General features: G+C 41.0%; 1 protein-coding gene across 4 annotated transcripts in view; it reads left to right on the top strand.

Moving 5' to 3' along the window:
• Positions 1-26,570, top strand: part of l(2)gl (LLGL domain-containing protein l(2)gl) — a 312,112-nt gene that overhangs the window by 41,573 nt on the left and 243,969 nt on the right. For all 4 annotated transcript variants that reach the window (XM_070084440.1, XM_070084441.1, XM_070084438.1 and 1 more), the window contains exon 2: positions 9,625-9,722. In XM_070084440.1, the coding sequence (XP_069940541.1) occupies positions 9,625-9,722 (98 nt within the window). The remainder of the gene's footprint in view (positions 1-9,624; positions 9,723-26,570) is intronic.

The following is a 26,570-nucleotide window of genomic DNA, read 5'->3' as shown; positions in this document are numbered from 1 at the left end:
CGTAGGGAGTGATTTCTGTGTGCAGATTTGGGACCATTCCTTCCAGGATTTTCCAAGTGTAGATTATGATATATCTCTCCCTTCTGCGTTCCACCGAGTACAAGTCAAGTGCTTCCAAGCGTTCCCAGTAGTTAAGGTGCTTGACAGAACTTATACGTGCAGTAAAGGATGTCTGTACACTCTGGATCTGCGATTTCACCTGCTTTGAACGGAGATGTTAATGTACAGCATTATTCCAGCCTAGAGAGAACAAGTGATTTGAAAAGGATCATCATTGGCTTGGCATCTCTCGTTTTGAAGGTTCTCATTATCCATCCTATAATTTTCTTTGCACGTGCGATCGTGGCACTGTTGTGATCCTTGAAAGTGAGATCCTCAGACATTACTACTCCCAGGTCCCTTACATTATTTTTCCGCTCTATTGTATGGCCAGAGTCTGTAGTATACTCTGTTCTAGTTATTATCTCCTCCAGTTTTCCATAACGGAGTAGTTGGAATTTGTCGTCATTGAACATCATATTGTCTACCGTTGCCCATTGAAAAACTTTGTTTATATCTTCTTGGAGGTTAACCGCGTCCTCAGCAGATGACAGCCTCATGCAGATCCTAGTATCATCCGCAAAGGATGATACGGTGCTGTGATATATATCTGTCTATGTCTGATATGAGGATGAGGAATAAGATGGGGGCGAGTACTGTGCCTTGTGGAACAGAACACTTCACTATGGCAGCCTCCGATTTAACTCTGTTGACCACTACTCTTTGTGTTTGATTTGTTAGGAAGTTGAAGATCCATCTCCCCACTTTCCCAGTTATTCGTTTAGCACGTATTTTATGGGCTATTACGCCATGATCGCATTAGTCAAATGCTTTTGCAAAGTCTGTGTATATTACATAAGCATTCTGATTTTCTTCCAGTGCATCCAAGGCCATATCATAGTGATCCAGTAGTTGTGAGAGGCACGAGCGACCTGCCCTGAACCCATGTTGCCTTGGATTGTGCAGATTTTGGGAATCCAGGTGATTTGCAGTCCTGCTTCTTAGCACTCTTTCAAAGATTTTTATGATGTGGGACGTCAGAGCTATTGGTCTATAGTTCTTAGCTAATGATTTGCTGTCACCTTTATGGAGTGGGGCTATATCCGTTGTTTTAAGTGACTGTGGAATTTCACCCATGTCCAAGCTCCTCCTCCATAGTGTACTTAGGGCACGCGAGAGGGGTTTCTAGCAGTTCTTAATGAAAACAGAGTTCCACGAGTCTTGGCCCGGGGCTGAGTGCATGGGCATGTTGTCAATGGCTTTTTCGAAATCTATCGGAGTTAGGGTAATCTCGGAAATCTGGCATACATTTATGGAGTTTTGAGGCTCATTCATAAGAAATCATTTGGGTCGTCGATCCTCAGACTGATTAGTGATTCACTAAACACAGAGTCGTACTGGGATTTCAATATTTCACTCATTTCCTTGTTGTCATCTGTGTAAGTCCCATCCTGTCTGAGTAAGGGCCCGATACTAGATGTGGTATTTGCCTTGTTTTTGGCATATGAAAAGGTTTAAGAATGTAGTGTTAGTGTTCAGCAGAAGTTTGTGGTTACAGGAAAGTAGGTGAGGGAGGAAAAAATAGCGGTTGGTGGAATAATGTCAAGAGAATAGGTAGAAAGAAAAGGTTAGCATATGAGAGGTTTTTACAAAGTAGAAATGATGCAAGGAGGGTGGAGTATATGGAGAGGAAAATAGAGGTTAAGAGAGTCGTGAAGCAATGTAAAAAGAGCAAATGAGAAAGTGGGTGAGAGGTTATCAACTAATTTTGTTGAAAATAAGAAAAAGCTTTGGAGTGGGATTATTAAGTTAAGGAAGCCTAGGGAACGAATGGATTTGACAGTTAAAAGTAGAAGAGCGTAATTAAATGGAAAGTTAGAGATATCAGGAAGAATGAGGAATATTTTGAGGAATTGTTAAATGTTGATGAAGGTGGGGAAGCTGTGATTTCATGTATAGAGCAAATAGGAATAACATTTTGTAGGAGTGAGTGTGGGGGAAGTTCTTGAGGCGGTGTGTAGAATGACAAGAGGTAAGGCAGCTGGGATTGATGGGATAAAGATAGAAATATTAAAAGCAGGTGGGGATATAGTTTTGGAGTGGTTGGTGCTTTTATTTAATAAATGTATGGAAGAGGGTAAGGTACCTAGGGATTGGCAGAGAGCATGCATTGGGAACAAGAGTAAAGTAGGCCTTAGATGTGTGATGTCGCCATGGTTGTTCAATATATTTATAGATGGGGTTGTAAGAGAAGTGAATGCTCGGGTGTTGGCAAGAGGTGTTGGGTTAAAAGATAAAGAATCTAACAAAGTGGGAGTTGTCACAGTTGCTCTTTGCTGATGATACTACTTTTGAGAGATTCTGAAGAGAAGTTGCAGAGGTTGGTGGATGAGTTGGGTAGGATGAAAATTAAAAGTGAATATAGGAAAGAGTAAGTTGATGAGGTAACGAAAGATTGGATATCAGATTGGAGGGAGAGAGTATGGAGGAGGTGAATGTATTCAAATATTTAGGAGTGGACTTGTCAGCAGATGGGTCTATGAAAGATTAAGTGAACCATAGAATTGACAAGGGGAAAAAATGTGAGTGGTGCACTGAGAAGTCTGTAGAGACAAAGAACTCGTCCATGGAAGCACAGAGGGGAATGTATGAGAGTATAGTTATACCAATGCTCTTATATGGGTGCGACGCATTGGTGGTGAATGTTGCAACAAGGAGAGGGCTGGAGGCAGTGGAGATTTCGTGTCTGAGGGCAATGTGTGGTGTGAATATAATGCAGAGAATTCGTAGTTTGGAAATTAAGATGAGGTGTGGGATTACCAAAACTATTATTCACAGGGCTGAGGAGGGGTGGTTGAGGTGGTTCGGACATGTAGAGGGGATGGAACAAAATAGAATAACTTCGAGTGTATAAATCTGTAGTGGAGGGAAGGTTGGGTAGGAGTCAGCTTAGGAAAGGTCAATGGAGTTTTGTGTGTGAGGGGCTTGGACTTCCAGCAAGCGTTGTGTGTTTGTGTTAGAAAGGAGCGAATGGAGACAAATGGTTTTTAGGACTTGACGTGCTGTTGGAGTGTGAACAAGGTAATATTTATGAAGGGATTCAAGGAAACCGGCAGGCAGGACTTGAGTCCTAGAGATAAGAAAGAAAGAAGACTGAAACAGGCCTACTGGCTTACTTGTTGCAGTTTTATAACAGTAGTGTAAGCCCACCTCTGGGTGGAGTGAATGATGGTGAAATTTTTTCTCTTTCGGGCCACCCTAGCTTGGTGGGAAACGGCCGATGTGTAAAAAAAAAAAAATCTGTATTTATTCCTTTTAATATTGGTAGTCAATGTCAATTCATATAATTTCTGAAATTATACATTTTATCTGTTGTGCTTCAACCGTGTAGTGACGCATTTTTTTTTTACAGAACTGGTTTGCAGTCTTCGTGTATTGTACTTCGATATTCATAACGCCTTAGCTGAATGCTAAAAAAATTTAAGCGTTTTTCTTACAAATTTAAAACGGACAAACATGTTTTACGTAAATAATTGTGAAGGATTTGTTAGTAACCAAAATGCATACAAAGGATATACTTAGAACTCCTTTTAATGGGGTTTTTAGGGATGTACGATTTTAATGAGTATTGCATATATTTTGTAACCCGAGGTGAGACCTGCCATTACATGTAGTTGTAAATAATTATGGTAGCCATAATGCCCCAATGGTATTGAATAATGTACACTTATCTCCGACGGATTAAATGGAACAGGTTATATATATATATATATATATATATATATATATATATATATATATATATATATATATATATATATATATATATATATATGCAATAAGATCACAGTAAACAGGTGATTTCAGAATATGCAAAACAACCACTGTGAAAGAATAGATAAGTTCCAAGCGCTTTCGTGACTACTCACATTATCAAGGAACAATTGTTCCTTGATAATGTGAGTAGTCACGAAAGCCCTTGGAACTTCTCTATTCTATCACAGTGATTGTTTTGCGCATATATATATATATATATATATATATATATATATATATATATATATATATATATATATATATATATATATATATATATATATATATATATATATATATATATATATATATATAATATATATAATATATATATAATATATATATATATTTTTTTTTTTAAGTACCACCTCTATAGCTGGAATGGGGACCCTCATCCTCAGAGAAGACAATAAACGTACCTCAGAGAAAACTCAAGGTTCTCCCCGGAGCTGTTTGAATATTTTCTTCTCCTACCACCCCCTATATATTTTTTATTCTATGTGAACATTTATTAATAAACAAAATACATTTACAGAAAAAAACATAAACATGAATACAATGGCACAAAGTATCAAAGATGATGAATTTCCTCCAGCTCCTCCGAGGCTGGACGTGAGCCAAGTATGCAGCAAGCATTTCCCCTCTGGATGGCGACGCTGAGGCGCTGGAACATGAAAGTGGCTGCCCTTGGGTCCCTGGTGGTGTCGATGAGTCTGGAACCCAATTCTTTAAGGAAACGTGTGGCATTTTTTCCCCATGATCCCAAGGTCTCTGATCCCACTGGGACAAATTGATACTGTTGGCTAATGTCCCTGTACTTGCTGATCTTGTACTCCTCCCTGTGGTCAGCAGCTCCTCCCTGTCGCCCCACACTGTGATGGATATAGGTGTCAGCCAGTGTGGACACACAGGTATAGTCCCATGCTAAGAGCTTGCCATTCTTCCAAGGATAGATGGTGATCCCGTCGGGGCGGTTTGCTGGGTTGTGGGTATTGTTTGCTGCAAGTGATCGTGGCTCCCTCTCGGCAGGGCATCCAGCTGTAGCAAGGGTTCTCTTAATGATGTCGTTGACCTCATTGTGTCTTGCATGCCAGCCCTTGGTTTTGGAACAGTTAAGACCATGTAGACCGTATTGGTCTGCTTGCACTTCGCCGCAAATACACACATATTCTGTGTGAATTGGGGCAGGAAGGCGCAGAGCCACTGCAATACGGAGGGTCTTAGGGTCGAGTCGCGTTCCCATTGCCGATATGGGAACTGTTTGGAGGAAGTCCCCGGAGTGATGTGCACTCACAGCCTGGAGACGGGCAATCTCCCTATCTGATGTTGCAGCCCTGAGCATGTTGGCAAGCACCTTTTCAGCAATTGGGCTATCCCAGCTTGACTGTGAGCCAGTTCTGCACTAGGGTTTGGTGCTGGAGCAGCAAGAGTCTCCCATTCGGTGATGGCACTGACATAGCTAGGGTCTTCTATTCCTGCTGAGTCACTGAGGGTGTCAGGAAGAATTTGTCTTATCAACTCGTTTGATGCAATGGAAGAGGATAGGAAAGCTGGTAGAGCAATCTGGGAGGATCTGCGTACTCCTAGCCCTCCAAGCCTGACCGGAAGTGAGGCTTGCAACCACTGTCCATCGTCAAGGGAAAGATTCAATACACTCTCTAGCATGGCCTTCAGGAGAGAGTCATATTCTTTGAGTTTTGGACTGCTGAAGGCTGGGGAGCATCTCAGAAAATAGGTAAGTTTTGGGGTTGACAGGCACCTGGTGAGTAGGTAGAAGGCATCGTGTGTGTCAGTGTCTTTCATCCTGCTTTCCATCGTCCGGAGGTCTGAGACTTTTTTTTCCTAGGATCAGATCGATGGCATTGGACCCAAGAGGAGCACCGAGGAGAGTGCTATTGGCTGGATCAATGGCTCGTGCTCCTGGTAAAACGGTACTAATATTCTGGATCAACTGTTGATTGGTAGAAACTATTTCACATTTGGTGGGGTTTAAAGATAGGCCCAGGCTTTCTCCCATGTCTTTAATTTTACTGATGTCCTCCAGGAGAGATTCTGTTGTGCCAGCCAGGGTACCGTCGTCCAGGAACCAGATATTGAGCTCGCTGGAGAGTGCCTCCGTGACTTCCTTGATGACCAAACAAAATAGAAAGGGGGCGAGAGGGTCCCCCTGTTGCACGCCCTCACACGAGTCAATTTCATGGTCCCCAAACAATAGTTTGGAAGTCACACTATAACACGATTCTATGAAGGGATAAAGGGAAGGGAAGTTTCTATAAACTGCTTGGAGAGCAGCATCCCTTCTGACTGAGTTGAAAGCATTGGCAAAGTCCAATTTGACCAAGGCTTTTTGATAGGACATGTTTTTGATATATACTCGTGCTGCGTGGGCAGCTGCTTCACAGCCCTGTTGAACGCCGAAACCGAGCTGAGTTGGTTTCAGCATTGCAGCAGCCTCTTGACTCACCCTTCTTACTGCAGCCTTGGCGACTAGGCGCCGAAGGGTGTTACCCACTGCAATGGGCCTGATTCCGCCATCCTTTTTCCGGAGGGCACACAATGAGGCACCAAAGAAAAAGGGTCTGATGGCCTCTGGGACACCGCCAGCCAGGCACAGGTTGGAAAATTTGGTGAGTTCAGACAGCAGCCTCTCTGAAATCTCACCAAGTGCTGGATTGAGTATTTGTTTTAAGTGTTGAGGTCTTAAACCGGTGAAACCTCCTGCTGAACCCTGTGGAAATGACATAGCAGCTTTATACACATCAGCATCCTGTAAGGTTATATATATAATATATATATATATATATATAATATATAATATATATAATATATAATATAATATATAATATAATATATATATAATTATATATATATATATATATATATATATATATATATATATATATATATATATATATTTAGCCATCCAGAGGGGAAATGCTTGCTGCATAATTGGCTCACGTCCAGCCTCGGAGGAGCTGGAGGAAATTCATGATCTTTGATACATTGTGCCATTGTATTCATGTTTGTTTTTTTCTGTACATGTATTTTGTTTATTAATAAATGTTCACATAGAATAAAAAAAATATATAGGGGGTGGTAGGAGAAGAAAATATTCAAACAGCTCCGCGGAGAACCTTGAGTTTTCCCTGAGGTACGTTTATTGTCTTCTCATAGGATGAGGGTCCCCAGTCCAGCTATAGAGGTGGTACTTCCCTATATAATTATATATATATATATATATATATATATATATATATATATATATATATATATATATATATATATATATATATATACATATATATATACATATATATATACATATATATATACATATATATATACATATATATATACATATATATATACATATATATATATATATATATATATATACATATATATATATATATATATATATATATATATATATATATATATATATATATACATATATACATATATATATATACATATATACATATATATATATATATATATATATATATATATATATATATATATATATATATATATAAATGCCGAATATGTAAAACTGGTCAATTAGTAACAACTCGTTTAAAATTAAATCCTAAAATTTTCTCTTTTACGTTTAAAGATTGTTATTATTATTATTATTATTATAATAATTATTATTATCAAAAAGAAGCGCTAAGCCACAAGGGCTATACTGCGCTGCACGTTTAAATATATTTTTTTTCATTAATGTTAATGTAAAAAAATTAAATTTTGCACCAAAAGAATCTTAGAAAACTTACCTAACCTCAAGAAGAATTTATTTTAGTCCAACCCATCTAAATATATTTTAGATTTGTTTACAATAATTTAATACTAAGCAAACACAGTGAAATATATTTTTTTCGTTAGGTTCAGAATGATTTTGGCGAAATTATTGCATACACAAATTTTCACTTGTCCTATATGGCAAGATGAGCGTTGCTATTTAAGCCAAGATCGCAAGTTCTGCCTATTCGGCACGACATATATATATATATATATATATATATATATATATATATATATATATATATATATATATATATATATATACACATACATACATAGAGAGGTATTGAATACACATGGTATAAGGGAATTTCTTTTGGATTAATGCCCGATTAGGAAGATATGAAAGATAAAACTGATGAATCATCATGAGTGTATGAGTCAGCGGGTGGTAAGCCAGAGGTGAGTTGGCGTCGCAACAACGTGCTTATGCTGTGGCATTTTTCTCTATCTGATTTACAAGTTAAGGTGATATTATAAGTGGTTTATAATAGCAATAACGGTGATTATAATTACACATGATGCCAAGTAATTTTCACTCCGAAATCTTTTTATCAATAACTGTGTGTAAAAGTTTGTCTCTGTATGAGAACATATGAGCAATTTTGGTCAGTTTATTATTTTTTTGTATGTGTTAACGAACGTTTCATTGTGTATGGTTTTGTTTGTATTTGAAATTTGGTAATAACGAGATCTTGCTTTCGTAATTATGATGATTTATAAAAGCGTGTCAACTTAGACTGAAAATTAATCTAAACCATTTCGGCAATTTTCGGACGATGTTTCGATCTTCCCTTGATCATTATCAAATCGCAACTTCAGAATGGTCCAAGACTTACCGAAATGTCGTTTAAAGATTAATCAAGAATGTCCAAGTTATTCCGGCATCGTTGTGACTTAGCCGTCGATAATATAAAATTTCCTTGTTGAACTACTCAATTAAGGCAGTGGAGATATGTGTGAAGAGAATTCGTAGTTTGGATAAGGGGAGGAGGAGGTGCGGGATTACTAATAATATTATCCAGAGAACTGTGGAGGGGTTGTTGAGGTGGTTTGGACAGTTAGAGAGGAAACAAAATACTAGGACGATTTAGAGAGAGTATAAATCTGTAGTGCAGGCAGGGTAAGGGTCGCCCTACTAAAGGTTGGAGATAGAGAGTAAAGGAGGTTTTGTATGCGAGGGGCTTGGACATCTAGCAGGTGTGTGGGGGGGGGGGGATAGGAGTGAGTGGAGGCCAGTGGATTTTATGACTTGAGCTGTTGAAGTGTGAGCAAGGTAACATTTGTGAAGAGATTCAGGGGAAAACCGGTTAGTCGGATTTGAATCTTGAAGGTGGGAAGTACAGTGCCTGCACTCTGAAGGAAGGGTGGGGATATTTGCAGTTTGGAGGGGCATTTGAAATGTATTATCGGTGCTCGTCAGGCAAGACAGTGATAGTGTGAGTGATGGTAGAAGCGTTTCCTCTTTCCGGTCACCTTACCTATGTGGTAGACGGACGGTGTGTTAAAAAAAAATTTTTCATTAAAGAAATGGTGAAATTAATAACTCTTGGCAATCTTTAGAATGTTTTGGGATTATGGCCAAGTCTAGCAAGCCTTTATGGAAAACTAGCTTGAATTATTGGTGCTGCTTAATGTTTATTCTTACTGTATGTAAGATTTCCAGGGACAATATAATTAGGTGGGCTCTTAATATCTACATAGCCTCCTTATAAAAAAATACAAAGATGCTTGCCTAGATAAAATTGTAGGTCAGGATATATATAAATTTATTTTTAAATATATTTATACAGTACTTGTTAATATTTTGTCTTTGTAATTATTGTGTCGGCATATAAATACATTTTCTTGGCTATTGTGGTGTGGAATAACTTTGTCCTTGTGTACATATTCTCACCTAGTTGTTGGCGTGCTTTGTTGTACCACTGTAACTCGACTCACATTTTTTTTCTCTTTTGACAGGCGTGTTACCATGGGTTCCCTGCAAAGCCCTCGGCTTTGGCGTGGGACCCTCTGCTGCGCCTCCTTGCCATCGCTACAAAGAACGGCCAAATCAGGATGTATCCTTTCTTATTATGTCAAAGTAGTAGGGAAGGGAAGTCGGAAACTGTGCAGAAGCTTTATATATATATATATATATATATATATATATATATATATATATATATATATATATATATATATATATATATATATATATATATATATATATATATATATATATATTAGCAAAATTTGATTAATCGGTGAGCTGCTACACATTTCTATTAGCATGGGCATGTTTCCTCGTTATATTCCATCAGGCTACAACCAAAATCCACCCAGCACGAAACTCAAAATCCCCTCAGTAATACTGCAAAGTTGGGCTAGAACCCCCTCCCCCAGTAATAGTGTAAATTACGCAACATACAGTAGGAGCACTGAAGCAGTTCTACTGGCCCATACTAGGCAGATTCAACTCACATCCACTCGGATACTTTTCCAACCTGTTTTTTAACCTGTCCAAAAGTGTCGCTTCAACAACGCCACTCGTGAGTTTGTTTCACTCTCACAACTCTGTTAGTAGACCAGTGCTTTCCGTTTTCCTTTCTAAAAATCTTCTCCAACTTGAGCCAATTGCAGCGAGTCCTGATTTGGATAGATATTTTCAATATTTTATTTGTCTGTCTTCCATTTGTATACCAGTCATAAATACCCTAATTCTACGCCTTTCCAGAGTGGAAATTCAGTGCCCTCAGTCTATCCTCATATGAAAGAATCCTGACATATGGGATCAACTTCATCTGAAGTAGGACAAAATCCCCTTAGTAAGAGCGCAGAATACGAGAAATACTCGCGGTAATAGTGAAAAATTAGGACATAACCTTCAGTTTGTTTGATGAACCTCTGTCTGGACGGTGACATGTACTAGTCAGGTTAAAGTCTGCAAAAGTCACGGGTAATTTAAGATAAGATTAAGTTGGGATAATTTTTAAGGTTAGGGTAGGTTAATTTGTTAAACTAGATTGGTTAGGCTTAGATTAGGTTCAATTAGGTTAGGTTAGGCTAGGCGAGAATGTAAATTCGCCACGGTTTTTCCTAGGTGGGTATTGCTCTACGCCTTATTCAATCACACAGGATAGATCTCATCCCATAGGTGATGAAATGTCTAGAAGCTTAGCTGTGACTGTTGCCTTGAACGAATCTAGGTAATAGTCACAGGTTAAAAAAGAAAACTCGCTGGAAAGAATCGTAGTTTTGGGTAGGTAAAAAGTCGGGAAAAAAGTCAGATTTTGCTTGTAGTTAGATAAGTGTCGGCTAACTTAACCAGATGTAATCCAACTAACTTGACCAGATGTAATCCAACTAACTTGACCAGATCTAATCCAACTAACCTGTTTTACCGTTGCTTAAATTAATTAAGTCTGCTTTGTGCCTTTTGTTTACCTAGACCTTTTTTTTTTATTTACATTTTCACTTTTTTACCTGTGACTTTATTACCTGTCACCTAGAACACCTGAGCACTGTACAGGAGATTGAGCGTGAAATCATGCACAAGGATCACAACAGTGCCACGATCGCACGTGCAAAGAAAATGATAGGATGGATAATGAGAACTTTCAAAACGAGAGATGCCAAGCCCATGATGATCCTTTTCAAATCACTTGTTCTCTCTAGGCTGGAATACTGCTGTACATTAACATCTCCATACAAAGCAGGTGAAATCGCAGATCTAGAGAGTGTACAGAGATCCTTTACTGCACGTATAAGTTCTGTCAAGCACCTTAACTACTGGGAACGCTTGGAAGCACTTGACTTGTACTCGTTGGAACGCAGGAGGGAGAGATATATCATAATCTACACTTGGAAAATCTTGGAAGGAATGGTCCCAAATCTGCACACAGAAATCACTCCCTACGAAAGTAAAAGACTGGGCAGGCGATGCAAAATGCCGCCAATAAAAAGTAGGGGCGCCATTGGTACACTAAGAGAAAACACCATAAGTGTCCGGGGCCCAAAACTGTTCAACAGCCTCCCATCAAGCATTAGGGAAATTGCCAATAAACCCCTGGCTGCCTTCAAGAGAGAGCTGGACAGATACCTAAAGTCAGTGCCGGATCAGCCGGGCTGTGGCTCATACGTCGGACTGCGTGCGGCCAGCAGTAACAGCCTGGTTGATCAGGCCCTGATCCATCGGGAGGCCTGGTCGTGGACCGGGCCGCGGGGGCGTTGATCCCCGGAATAACCTCCAGGTATGCATGTAAGCAAAGTACAGGTTTACAAAGTTACGTGAAACTTGCCACGTTGAACATTGGTCACAAAGGAAATAATCTTGGAGAAAGTAGGTTAAAGTTCACGGGAAGTGTGAACGCTGTTAATGGTGCTAGCACCAGTTGGTCTATTGTTCTCTGTTGTTTATGGTACTAATACTCATCTTTTTCATGGGGCTCTTATAATGCCGATATCAACGGATTCCTTATTCTCAAATAAATACTGGGGTGTTCGTCGACTGTTGTTCATTGTATTGCTCTGCACTTATAATTGCAACTAAATATTTGGCATAAGTGGGTAATCACAACACGGAACCTACACCCTCCCCATTTAGTCATGTGTGTGTGTTATTGTTAGTGATATGATTCTGTCCTAAGACCATGCACAAAATGTAGTTGATGCAAGTGCAGGTAATCAGTGGCCCAACAATTATTTCGTTGAGCTTGCTGATTGTTAATTGACACGTACGTTAAATATGAAGCTTAAGAATGTTGCACATAGTGTAGTCGTTGATACTGAAGCCAGTAAGTCATCACTCCAGGTAAGTGCTTTATACCAAGACTTTTGGAACTTATTTTCGCCCTCAGGTCTTCAAAATCAGTGTCAGCGCACTTCATTTCACCAGGAGTGACGCATTTTCTTTGTCGTTTTCTATTTCATTTTTCTTGATTACTGAACATTTTGAGGGTAATTGGTTTGGGTTTGTCCTCCCTTAAGAACTTAGTCTTCTAGTCTAACCTATCCTCATTTTATCACGTTAATTTACCTAAAAGGTTCCCAACGTTAATTTCCTTACTCTTCCTTTTTTATTTTGTTAGGATATTTTGCATAAACCTATAAATACGTACATTGAAAATAAACTAAACGACCTCAGAGAAGTGGCCTTCCGGGAAAACCAGGTAACGTTGAAGTCTACGATTTATCACTCCTGGTACGAGAATTGACCGTTTAATAATGTTAAAGGCGGTGTGGGGTGAGGATGCTTGTGCTCCTCCCTGTGATTTTAGCTTAATTAAATAACACCATTAGCTCTTTTTTCGTGAATATAACAAGATATGTAATTAAAATGTATTTAGCTTTTTCTTAGCTAAAATGTTAGGGGATAATTTAGATTACAATTGGTCATTCTTTCAAAAAAAAAAAAAAAAGGGAGGGGGGAGTTTGCCGGGGAAGGGCTCCTGAACCAAGGAACTGGAGTTATGCTTCCCTTGCATCAAGTTTGATTATCTTGTTTCCTAGTATGATACCTACGGGTTCAGCGCTTCTCTTAGCAACGAAGCAAGGACTGATTAGGGAGAGGAGTAACATTTTGCAGCTTGGCATCCAGTTAGTTTAATAACAATCACAACTTTTCTCAAGATGGGAGGGGAACAGAGCAGAAGAAAAGGGAAAATGGAAGGGGAGAGTAGAAGCATAGATGGAGGAGGGGAAAATTGGAAGAGGAGAATAGGAACAGAGGAAGAGGGGAGAGAAAGAACGAAAGGGAGGACAGGAGAGAGGGGAAGGAAAGAGAACAGAAGCAGAGGACTTATGGCCTCCGCTGGGTTAAACAGCTGATCCTTGCCACCGATACCCGACACCCAAGAATCTTAATGCCCACCGTGGGTTACCCGTGACAGGCTGAGAGGGGACGAAGGAGGGTGGGGAGAAGAGAGATAACGGGTAGGGGAAGCAGTAAGGAGATACAGACAAGCGAGGAGAGATGGAAGAAGAGGTGGGTGGGGTGGCATGTCTTATGGCCCGTGTTAGCCCTGTTGCTCCCAAGTATGGTCTTACTAGCGTTGGAACTTCTTAATATTTTTGTTTAATTTAGCAAAATTTGACACATCGACAACAATGTTTTCCTATTCTATGTGCTGGCTATACAGTGAGCACAAAACCTGTTTCGAAAGCTACGCAATCTCACTTGCCACTTGTTTACATTCGTGTTATTGACATCCGTGTTTGCCTAAGAGGATATTAGTGTTGTGCAGCTGCGTGGCTTCCAACGTGAGCCTCGCACTCGTCCTGACCTCAGTCCTAGTGTGGCATTTTTTTTAGAGAAAAATGAATACATGAACAGTATGTTAGGGGAAAGGGGGATAGGTGACATAAACGGAGGCGAGGGTGGAAAGGTGGCGTAAGTGGATGGGGAAGGGTTGGAAGAGGGGTGCTAGAGGATGGAGATGGAATGGGAAGACGATGCTAGAGGATGGAGAGAGAATGGGAAGACGATGCTATAGGATGAGGAGGGAATGGGAAGGCGGTGCTAGAAGATGGGGAAGAGCTGGTGTATGAAAACAGCGGGAGGGAGGGGAGGGAAAGGGGAAGGGGTGACACGCACGCACCCACACCCGCAAAAAAATAAAAATGGAGTAACCATACACCAAACCTGTCTGAGGTGCACATAAACAATATCAGCGGCACAAACTAGACAGGTGAGCACGAGATTGGTCCTCATGAAGCTAAATAGTCGGCTACAGGACACAGCACTTACGTGATAGCAATCCTTGAGCAAACATAGCACCAATGTACAACTTTCATAGAACCGAAATCTCAGAGTATGCATTCAAACGATGCTTGAGCTGAGAAAATGTGCTGTCAAAGGCTGTCATGCTTTATTTCATGAATGGCATTTCACGAGTCATTCAGCACAAGGTGAGGTTGAGGCTCAGTCCTCCGTTTGTTAATCGTGGTCTGATCTCTGAGACTGACCTGTAGAGACTTGCCCTAGAGACACACTGGAATGAAGAAAAGCCACAGAGGAAAACTACGCTTACTTTGATGCTGGTGAAAGGATCTTGCTTCAAGCAGTGGAAGCTACCCTCCCAGTCCTTGAATCAAACCTAATTACTCTCCATTTCCCAGGCCTTGTACAGGCCTCATCCTCATATCAGACATAGACAGAGATATACATCACAGCACCGTATCATCCTTTGCGGATGATACTAGGATCTGCATGAGGCTGTCATCTGCTGAGGACGCGGTTAAGATGCTCCATGAGTGAGCGGGACAGGCTACCTCGGCCTCAGTCGGCAGATAGACATCCAGGCATTGACTCGGCAGGCTGGGCTTCATCTCCCATCACAGTCTGACAATATATATCGTTACCATCCAACTAGTGTCTACCTTCAACCCTCAAATCTCATTTTAAGAACCCCCACGACAATTTTAACCTCCAAGAAGATATAAACAGAGTTTTCCAGTGGGCAACGGTAAACAATATGATGTTCAATGAGGACAGATTCCAACTACTCCGTTATGGAAAACTGGAGGAGATAACTAGAACAGAGTATACTACAGACACTGGCCATACAATAGAGCGGAAGAATAATGTAAGGGACATGGGAGTAGTAATGTCTGAGGATCTCACTTTCAAAAATCACAACAGTGCCACGATCGCACGTGCAAAGAAAATGATAGGATGGATAATGAGAACGTTCAAAACGAGAGATGCCAAGCAAATGATCCTTTTCAAATCACTTGTTCTCTCTAGGCTGGAATACTGCTGTACATTAACATCTCCATACAAAGCAGGTGAAATCGCAGATGTAGAGAGTGTACAGAGATCCTTTACTGCACGTATAAGTTCTGTCAAGCACCTTAACTACTGGGAACGCTTGGAAGCACTAGACTTGTACTCGTTGGAACGCAGGAGGGAGATATATCATAATCTACACTTGGAAAATCCTGGAAGGAATGGTCCCAAATCTGCACACATAAATCACTCCCTACGAAAGTAAAAGACTGGGCAGGCGATGCAAAATGCCCCCAATTAAAAGTAGGGGCGCCATTGGTATACTAAGTGAAAACACCATAAGTGTCCGGGGCCCAAAACTGTTCAACAGCCTCCCATCAAGCATTAGGGGAATTGCCAATAAACCCCTGGCTGCCTTCAAGAGAGAACTGGACAGATACCTAAAGTCAGTGCCGGATCAGCCGGACTGTGGCTCGTACGTTGGACTGCGTGCGGCCAGCAGTAACAGCCTAGTTGATGAGGCCCTGATCCATCGGGAGGCCTGGTCATGGACCGGGCCGCGGGGGCGTTGATCCCCGGAATAACTTCCAGGTAACCAGCCTTTACGTATTTAGCATTTCCCCATGAATATAATACATACCCAGTCAAGCCATGGCGTCAAGGAATGTTTCTTTATTGTAGGAGTAGATATTATACCAGTGGTTTTTAACCTTTTTTTCAGTGATGGCATCTTCGAGTCGCATCTTATTCTGTGGCAGCCTTAGTCAGTTTTCTGTTAGAGCCGCTTCCCAAGAGTACTTAGGCTTAATAATGTTGAAAACATACAAGCGCATAAATTTAAAATATACAAACCTGTTAGTGTAAGACGTATAATACACAAGCATTATAGATAATAAAATAAACAAAACAAACTTGTCTTTGCTATTTTTTTTAGTGAGATATTTGGACTTAATGTGATTGGCAGATCCTTTTGATATTTGGTGGAATATTGGACGGACATTCCCTCATTTCTTCCTCGTAAACGGTGACTATTAAATAAATTTATTCTCCCATCATAATATCCTTTGACTTAATATTAATCATGTATTTACTGTTACACTAATAGTTTATCATTTAATGACTTCTGCTCTGAAAAAAATTACAACTCTTCTGTAGTAGTAGTTATACAACAAATACTAGTCAGATTAAATTGAGGTGTTTTAATTAAGAGGAAGAAGCTGGGGCAAAATTACTAACATTCTTGTGGCACACCTGAGCACCATCAGTGATACACCAGTGCCACGGCACCCTGGTTGAAAAAAAAAACTATTATACCATGACAACCTTCAAAGAGGTGCCTTGATCAATGCTGTCGAAGGGCTCTTGATCCAAGGAATTTCAGCTACCTGATCAAACCTTATTCCATTCTATTCTCTAGGCGTTGCACGATTCTCTACGGTTTAGCTCTTCCCAGTGAATGTAATATAAATGTATTGTGATCATAACGTTATTGAGGTACAGATAAACATAAATCTATGCGTAGAGAATCTAAGAAATAACTACTGTAAAGGGATATTTAACAAATTTAACTTTCAGTAATCAGAAAACTACCTGGGGGAAGAAACTATGAGATATTCTTAGGGAAACTGCCTTCTCCGACCCCGGGTCACTTTCAAGTTTTGCGTAATAAGAGAGTGAATTGGTCCCTTCAGTAGCAAGTTGATAATGATAGTGTCAGTGTAATAATGTTAGAAGCGGAATATGTTTAAGGCATTGAATAGCCAAACGGTTGTAATGCTTTGTAAATAAAATCAAACAACCTTAGGAAAATGAGCCTGAGCGCCCTTGGATAAATTGAGAGTTTTTCTACTTCCAGAGCCCGGCCTTGGGCAAGGTTCTCCTGGTGCTTGCCTGGTCAATCAGGCTGTTAATGGTGGGCCACTGACCAACATATACATTACAAGCTGGTTGATCTGACTTTTACACTTCTCCCAGCAGTTTATATCTTTTGGTAAGATGTTGAATAGTCTGGGACCACTGCAGCCCTGCTTTTCACAGGGTTTATTTTGCATTTCCTCCCATATATCTCACTCCAGTATGTTATGACAGTGTGCAGATTTGAGACGAGGCCCACAAGTACTTTCCACGTTAATATCATGTATCTCTCCTCCGCTCCAGTGAGTACATAATTAAGACTAAGGAATTCCCAGTAATTTATATTCTTAATTGGCTTTATGCGGGCCGTAAACCATCTCTATCAGTTCCAGCTTTGATATTTCTTCTGCTCTGAACGGGACCATCACCAGTGAGCAGCACCAAAAAAAATATATATATATATATATATACTGAATACAAACATACAAGATCTGTATAAAAGAAATTCCAATGAGAGCGGCTACGAGGATATCAGATATTGAAAGAGAACTCGGAAGAATGTCCAGACGAAAAGTTGCTGAACTTCTTTAAAATGAGCATACATCACAACAGAGGAAAGATAAGGTACACCGAGAGATTATCTATATAAATCAGAAAAAGCATTCATGTCAGATACAAAAAAAAAAAAAAAAAAAAAAAGGCAACAAATCACCCACCCCTATAAACTGCAATTTATACCCTGACCTCTTGGCCTTACCAGACGTTACGCATCACCATACCACTATTTGCCCCGTCCTCAAACTCTCCCACTAACGTACCAGACCTTACGTGTCACCATTCCATTACTAGTTTCGTCCGCAACCGTTTCCCTCCCCTTCCTTCTACTTTCCGTCATTTCCGTCACAGCTGACCTCAACATAGTTTCTCTTCTCAGTCATCTTTTACTTTTATTCTCTCTCCACCTTCACCATCACTCTTCCCCTCCACCCACACGCTATCCCCCCCCCTACCCCTTCGACTCTTCCACCAATGTCCTCTCCAGCACCACCACTTATGCTTTTCTACCACTGTCATCACCACACACACACACACACACACACACACACACACACACACACACACACACACACACACACACACACACACACACACACACACACCACCACCACCACCACCACCACCACCACCACCACCACCACCACCACCACCACCACCACCACCACCACCACCACCACCACCACCTTCATTCGTACCAATACTAACACCACTTACATCATCACCACCGCCTCTCGGCCATACCCACTACAGCCCTCATTATCCCTGCCATCGCTGCTGAGCCACACCCACCACCACCACCACCGTCATCACCCCTTCCACTGTCACTCTGCCCTACTCACTACAACTATCATCACTTCTACCCCCACCACTACTGCCCCTCAGTAAAACTCCTCACACCATCATCTCTCTACCACCACTGTTCTCAGCCACACCCACTACAACCGCCAGCGTCGCTGTCCCCGCCGCCGCCATCACCGCCGCCGCCGCCATCACCGCGGGGAAGATGACCCCCCAGAAGCAAATATAGGTAACTTATAAAACAGAACTGTTTGTGCTGGCCTTTTAGCATGCTGACTCTCTAAGTTTTACACACTATAATTCGTCATCGTGATGGAACCTACATTCGAACTAAACAAGGGAAGAATCTACCCCCCTCCCACTTTTTCTCCGCCTCACAGAGCTAACCCCCGGCTTGCATCCCCTGCCTCCCTCCTTTCCCAGACCGAGAGAACAAAACATGGAACACAACTCAACCCCACAGATTCATAGGACATAGTTGAATGGTCACAGTATTCGCCACACAACTGAAAGCCCCTGACTTGATTCCCAGGTCCGGGGAAACTTATGAGCAAGTTTTCTTAGACCCTCTGATGTCCAGGTGTTCTGTATATGTTAGTGTGTCCTTTCTTGCACCTCCAGCTACTGCTCAACCTTCAAGGAAGGAGGGGGGAGGGGGTCTTGATGTTGTTGAAACACACTTTGTCCAAGGAATTTGAGGAGTCATCACTAACCTGTAAGCTACGGGTTTAGAGCTTCCCCGTGAATATAATATCTCTCTAAGCTAGTTGTGTGTATTTTTAATTTACATTTTCCTAATATGCTGCAGTTTTTTTTCCACATGTGTAGCGAATATTTTATTGCTGTGTCCTTATTTCAACTAGTAATGCAGCGCTCTCATTTCCTCCTGTGTTATGAGATGGTATCCACACACACTTTGCTTGTATTGAGTAATTTTTAGCTTTTCAGTTTCCCATGCCTTCTATAACATTGTTAAAGATGTTTCTGGCGTTAAGGTAAATTAAACTTTAGCCATATTTGGGAATCTTTATTACATAATAATAAAGATTCCCAAATGTTGCAAAAGTCTCAATCTTTAACTTGCTCGTTTTCTAAACCATTTATATCTTAAATTAAACTTATGGCAAGTTGGGGGCAACCATCGTCATCTCAGTTCGTAAATGAGGAGAGAAATGCATTTAGTGTTGACTTAGTCAGATTGGAATAATCAAGTAGTGATGGAGGCAAAGATGGGTGTTACCTACGCCAGCCAATTCAAAGTTAAGTAGAGAGGCCAGGAACAGAAATTCCATCACTGCAGCCACACCTCACTGTGCACAGGTTGCTCATTCTGTATCACACAAAACACTGACTGACTCAAGGTTGAGCTGTGTAAAACTATTCGGGTGACCTCTAAGATGCTGACAGCATGAACCTGGTGTTCACAATAAACTAGCTGCTATTGGCGGCAGTAATAAATAGTCTGTACGATACCTGCTGTGTGGTTTTAGTCGCTGTCTGGCCCTGTCTTGTCTGGACGGGGACGTTGCTCTTGTTTATTTTGCACGCGCAAAAAAAAAAAAAAAAAAAAGGGTTGCCGTTCGCCTTGGAAGCGTTGTTGGTCACGCGGCAATATAGCTGTAATAAAGGAACTAATTTTTTTTTTCTGATGCATGATGAAACGTTTTTTTCTTTATGGAAAGGTGCAACAGGGTTGGTGCAGTGTGGCGTGATCCATGAAGTTTTATATGGCGTAAGTGCATTTTTTGCTTGTGGGGAAGGAGTCCTTGTTCTTTCCTGGTTGAGTCTGCAGGGTTAATTATAGCACCTTCCCCACCTCTTGGTTACTAATGACCAGCTTCATTGATTTCTGGTCTCTACTGTCATACCCACTCTTTAAAACTATGTATTGTCTGCTTCTGGCAGCTCTCCATCCAGCCGCAGAAGTCGGCGAACTTTTTTGGATATTACCACAAAACAAATTTGTGTACAGCGAAATTACCACTAGACCTGAATCCTTACCTATTTTACATTATTGCCAGCTTAAGAAATGGTCCCTTCAAATTAGATTTTTAATTTTACTAAGAAGCTAAAAATTATTTGTTGGAAAAAATATAACTTTTATAATTTGCCTCGCTTATTAAATAATATTTTTTTATGGAATTTTATTTGTATGTTTAATGAGCCTTCATTACCTCCGAGATATAAATTTTTACCCCATTTGGAGCAATTTACCCCGGTTCCCCGACCTAGGATTGTAGCGCATCCCACATGTTCACTGTCCTAAGACTGAAGTATTTCCCGATAGCCCGGTGGTTGCTATGGATCTTTAGCATCTTAAACAACCACCTCTCTAGTCTCTAATTCCAAAATGTTTTATATTTCATGGTCATTACCAATTTGAGTTTACTGGGTTTAACCAGCTTAACTTTGATTTAATGTGAATTATCACACATCATACTTTAGCTTGAATCTGTTTGAAGTCAGGTTATGCCATTATCTAGTTTATTCCACGGCTTTACTACTAATACTGTGTTTACTGATATGCCTCACTCACTTTGGGTACTTTCAATTTGTGGCCCCCTTTTTTAGTGCCTTCCCTGACAGATACCATCTTTCCTTTACTTTTTTTCCATCAGGGGCAGAAAATTTAGTAACTCAGTCATCTAAATTCAGATAAGTTCTAATTCTTATTTTTGGATTTGTGGTTTCTCTCTCTCTAACTCGGTGAGGTTTCCACAGTGGTGTTGCATACCCATGGATTGGTCTTACCATGCAATAGTGTCTTACGGGAATCTTCAAGATTTCTCTCATTCCATTAATTACATGGCATTTATCAACATTATATTCCACCATCCGTCTGTTAATCTGTTTTCTCAGTATATCTTAAACTTTGGCACAGTGCACCATCTTCTATTGTTCTTCCAGTTTACCTTCTTTTAGTGAAATCCTAAAAATACATTTCAAACAACTTGAATGTAAATGCCTGCGTGCGTGCACAGGTATGTACACATTTCTGTGTGCGGAGGTCGAGTCGTTGCTTCTGGCCTCGCCTCATGTTCATAGACTGACATTACTAGCCTCTGGCCTCTTGATATCTCTTAGAACGATGTACGTATGTAGTTTGCATCCACTTATGCATACATTTCATCCACTTCCCCTGCTACCCTGAAACGAAAAACAAATCCGTGATTCATCTGTGCTTTTCCCCATGTACTGTACCTGGTCCTGGCATTTCAACTATTTATCTGCCCTATGAATTCATCTCTTGGGCGTCGTACTCGTATCTCCCCCAGTCGTCCTATCTTCCAGGATTGTCAGGTTCACTTCTAGCCTCGGCCCTGGAACTAGTCTAGCTAAACACCTGTATCCTTTTTAATCTTGAATGTTTATACAGGTAGAGGCTTCAAATTAGTTCTCCATATTCCAAGATGGGACTGAAATGCGGTATGTCTGGAATTTTATTGAGGGTCTTTAAAATTATTCTGAGATTTGTTAGCCTCGCTTAGGAAACCTAAGTAAGAATGGTTTATAAGAATCCCTCACGATATGTGAGGGATTCTTATAAATTATGTTTTCGCTCAGATCCTTTATTTTGATCTATAATTGCTTCTTTCCTTCCACATTGTACAGTTTCCGATCTCTTTCCTCAACAGGCTTATTCGGATGAAATCCTAACAGCTCTTATTTGGCCAATCATTCAGTTTGTCTCTGGAGTTCTCAGTGCTCTCACCTGATCGTATTCTTTTCAGCAGTTTCACTTAATCTATCGACCTCGTGGCTTTTGATGCTTCCAGCTTCTTTAATAGTGTTATTGCTTTCTCCTTTCTTATGTGAATTATGTCCAATATCTGCTGGTTTGCCCTTCCATTCCCTTGCTTTCTGGAACCACTCGTCACCCCAGTGAATCCCTCCTTAAATCTATGGCTTGTACTCACCTCACGTATTTATGGTCGCAGAAGTCAAGTCTCCGCTCCTGGTCCGATCTCTCGAAACTGGCTGCAACTGGATTCACACTATCTTGCTTCGTGAGCTCTATCATATAAATATATTTTTAAAGTTGTGTATAGATCCCATTTCTACCACTTCATTGTGGTCCAAGTCATTCCACTCCTTACCACAGTATACTACGTTTCCTGTTTCAAGTCCCAAAACAAGCTATATTTTTTTCATTATCGAAAAGGCCTTAAAACGTTAGTGGGTTTAAATTGTTCCCTTCTGTGGGCTTTGGTAATTTGAGACTGTTTAACTTTGTAGTCGTGAAGTGTTTATACCTTCTTTCAAGTGGATTAAGTGATGAGGCTTGAAGGTGTAACCTAGAGTGGGAGGGGAAGCCAGCGCTAGTAGCGGCTTGAGTAAATCGTACTTAAATAAAAATTAATGACAGGGGTGATAAGAAATTTTTTCCATGCATGGGAGGGAGGAAGGAGGAGGAGGAGGAGGAGCATCATCACTGAGGCACAGTCCGGTTAACGTCCTTGTAAGTGAGACGGGTAACCGCAGTTATCCGGTGGTTTTCCTTGGTGGCAACCGGCCGTGTGTTGGAGTCATACGTCCGGTGTCTAGTGTGGAGATGGGGGTGATGGCCATCTTGATTATATTATTTTGGTATCGTGGGTGAAGGGTAACTGATAAGATGTGTTTGTGGGTGAGCGGCAGTTACTGGAGAGTTTAGGATGCCGTGGGCGATGGGCGATTGTTGGATAGTGTAGTAGGTGACGGCTAATGGTGGGTGAAACAGTTGAACATTTCCTACCTCTACCCCTGGAGTCTACCTGGAGGTTATTCCGGGGATCAGCACCCCCGCGGCCCGGTCCACGACCAGGCCTCCCGGTGGATCAGAGCCTGAGCAACCAGGCTGTTGCTGCTGGCCGCGCGCAGTCCAGCGTACGAACCACAGCCCGGCTGATCCGGCACTAACTTTAGGTATCTGTCCAGTTCTCTCTTGAAGGCAGCCAGGGGTTTATTGGTAATTCCCTTTATGCTTGGTGGGAGGCTGTTGAACAGTCTTGGGCCCCGGACACTTGTGGCGTTTTCTCTTAGTGTACCAGTGGTGCCCCTACTTTTAATTTGGGGTATTTTGCATCGCCTGCCCAGTCTTTTATTTTCGTAGGGAGTGATTTGTGTGTGCAGATTCGGGACCATTCCTTCCAGGATTTTCTAAGTGTAGATTATGATATATCTCTCCTGCGTTCCAACGAGTACAAGTCAAGTGCTTCCAAGCGTTCCCAGTAGTTAAGGTGCTTGACAGAACTTACACGTGCAGTAAAGGTTCTCTGTACACTCTCTAGATCTGCAATTTCACCTGCTTTGAACGGAGATGTTAATGTACAGCAGTATTCCAACCTAGAGAGAGCAAGTGATTTGAAAAGGATCTTCATTGGCTTGCCATCTCGTTTTGAAGGTTCTCATTATCCATCCTATCATTTTCTTTGCACTTGTGATCTTGGCACTGTTGTGATCCTGAAAGTGAGATCTCCAGACATTACTACTCCCAGGTCCCTTACATTATTTTTCCGCTCTATTGTATGGCCAGAGTTTGTAGTATACTCTGTTCTAGTTATTATCCCTTCCAGTTTTCCATAACGGAGTAGTTGTAATTTGTCCTTATTGAACATCATATTGTTTTCCGTTGCCCACCGGAAAATTTTGTTTATATCTTTTATATCTTCTTGGAGGTTAACCGTATCCTCAATAGATGACAGCCTCATGCAGATACGGTGCTGTGGGTTACATCTCTGTCTATGTCTGATATGAGGATGAGGAACAGGATGGGGGCGAGTACTGTGCCTTGTGGAACAGAGCTCTTCACTATGGCAGTCTTCGATTTAACTCTGTTGACCACTCTTTGTGTTCGATTGGTTAGGAAGTTGAAGATCCATCTCCCCACTTTGCCAGTTATTCCTTTAGCACGTATTTTGTGAGCTATTACGCCATGATTTTACCTGTCAAACGCTTTTGCAAAGTCTGTGTATATTACATCTGCATTCTGATGTTCTTCCACTTCTTCCAAGGCCATATCATAGTGATCCAGTAGTTGTGAGAGGCAGGAGCGACCTGCCCTGAACCCATGTTGGCCTGGATTGTGCAGTTTTGGGGAATCCAGGTGATTTGCAATCCTGCTTCTTAGCACTCTTTCAAAGATTTTTATGGTCTATAGTTCTCAGCTAATGCTTTGCTGCCACCTTTATGGAGTGGGGCTATATCCGTTGTTTTAAGTGACTGTGGAGTTTCATCTATGTCCAAGCTCCTTCTCCGTAGTGTACTTAGGGCACGCGAGAGGGGTTTCTTGTAGTTCTTAATGAACACAGAGCTCCACTCCCGTGCAAACATCCCTGCACTAAACGTGTACTGGAAAATGATCAGCGACAAACAAATAGATAGACTAGAGACCCGACATGACTACTGGACCTCATACTTAGATGACGAACTACGCAGACCTGCAAACACACACAAAACCTCTTCTACTCTATACTAGCTCCTGACCCAATTCCTATATACAAATAACCTTGCTAAAATCTTGACTCGCTAACCTGTAACTCACAGGTATGGACCTTTAATAATGCCCTTGTACCATGCGATTCACACTTTGTCGCTCCCCCCCTTCCCCCCTCCAGTCACCTAGTTGCGCACGACCTCCTGAATCACCATCAGCTCAGCTACTGGGTTAAGCCCTGGTTCTTTCCCTCTTACAATAAACCCTCCTCTAACCAACCTATTCTTCCTCTATCCCCACTCACCCCTTCTTGGGGTCTTACCTAGAATCTATCGTATCGTATCGCTCCACGAGTCTGGGCCCGGGGCTGAGTGCATGGGCATGTTGTCAATGGCTTTTCAAAGTCTATGGGAGTTAAGGTAATGTCGGAAATCTGGCTTACATTTATGGAGTTTTGAGGCTCATTCATGAAATCATTTGGGTCGTCGATTCTCAGACTGATTAGTGGCTCACTAAACAGTCGTACTGGAATTTCAGTATTTAACTCATTTCGTTGTTGTTATCTGTGTAAGTCCCATCGTCTGAGTAAGGGCCCGATACTAGATGTGGTATTTGCCGTGTTTTTGGCATATGAAAAGAAATAACCCTCTAAAGTCTAAACAATAACAAACCATTCCTCCTCGTACCATGCATAAATTTTGCGCATACATTATATATACATTCAACAGCTAAACATATTCTGAATGAAGGAAAGAAGCTTCCCCCGAGACACCGTTTTGCTATGTAAAGAAAAAAAATGATCGTTTCTTCGCAGAGCGAAACTTCTCATTAAAAGAGACTCCGTGATTTGCCACCTTATTTATCTCCAAAACTGTTGTTGCTTGTTTGTATATTCTTTGAGCTGCTGCTCTTCAGTCGTTTACTATTTTTTAATTTGTCCATATAGTCTGTATTCCGTATGTATGATTTAAACTTTTAAAGCCTTAGCTTTTTCCCCTGTAGCATTCCTCCCTCTCGCATCTACTTTCCTGTAACCACAAGCCTCTGCACACTATTAACACTTCTTAAATCCACACCATACTTCGTCAACAACCTCTTCGTAACATTCTCACACGAGCAGACTTTCTGCCAACAGTTGCTCATATCTAAATAATTCACTTACGCTTTTCCCACTGACTGTTCTCATTATATTAAACTCCTATTCTATTTACTACCCGGTAATATATCAGTAATTCCTTTAAAATATGTATATAATATTAATACACAGTCTAGTCAAGCAGACTGCCCATGTGCACTTTATCGTGTCTCTCAAACTTATTAAAAAATAAGAATTAAGAATTGCCTTGTATTGGCAAACCTCTCTAAACACGATTCAGTTAAAGGCACCCTGTTACTAATTGCACCTGGCGCTCCAAACTACCCGAAACCTTCCACAACTCTCTCCCGCTTCAGCATTACGATCTCTTAAACATTCAGTTAATACTTTCCAAAAACTCCCGTACTCTGATACCGCCTTCAGGTGCATAATCACTTAGTATTACGTACTTTTCCCATCCCAATCTTATTCATAATCAC

Source organism: Cherax quadricarinatus, chromosome 13 (assembly GCF_038502225.1).
Source record: "Cherax quadricarinatus isolate ZL_2023a chromosome 13, ASM3850222v1, whole genome shotgun sequence".
NCBI classification, from domain to species: Eukaryota; Metazoa; Arthropoda; class Malacostraca; order Decapoda; family Parastacidae; genus Cherax; species Cherax quadricarinatus.
Note: the sequence above shows the minus strand (reverse complement) of the source record. Positions and strands in the feature narration are given on the sequence as shown.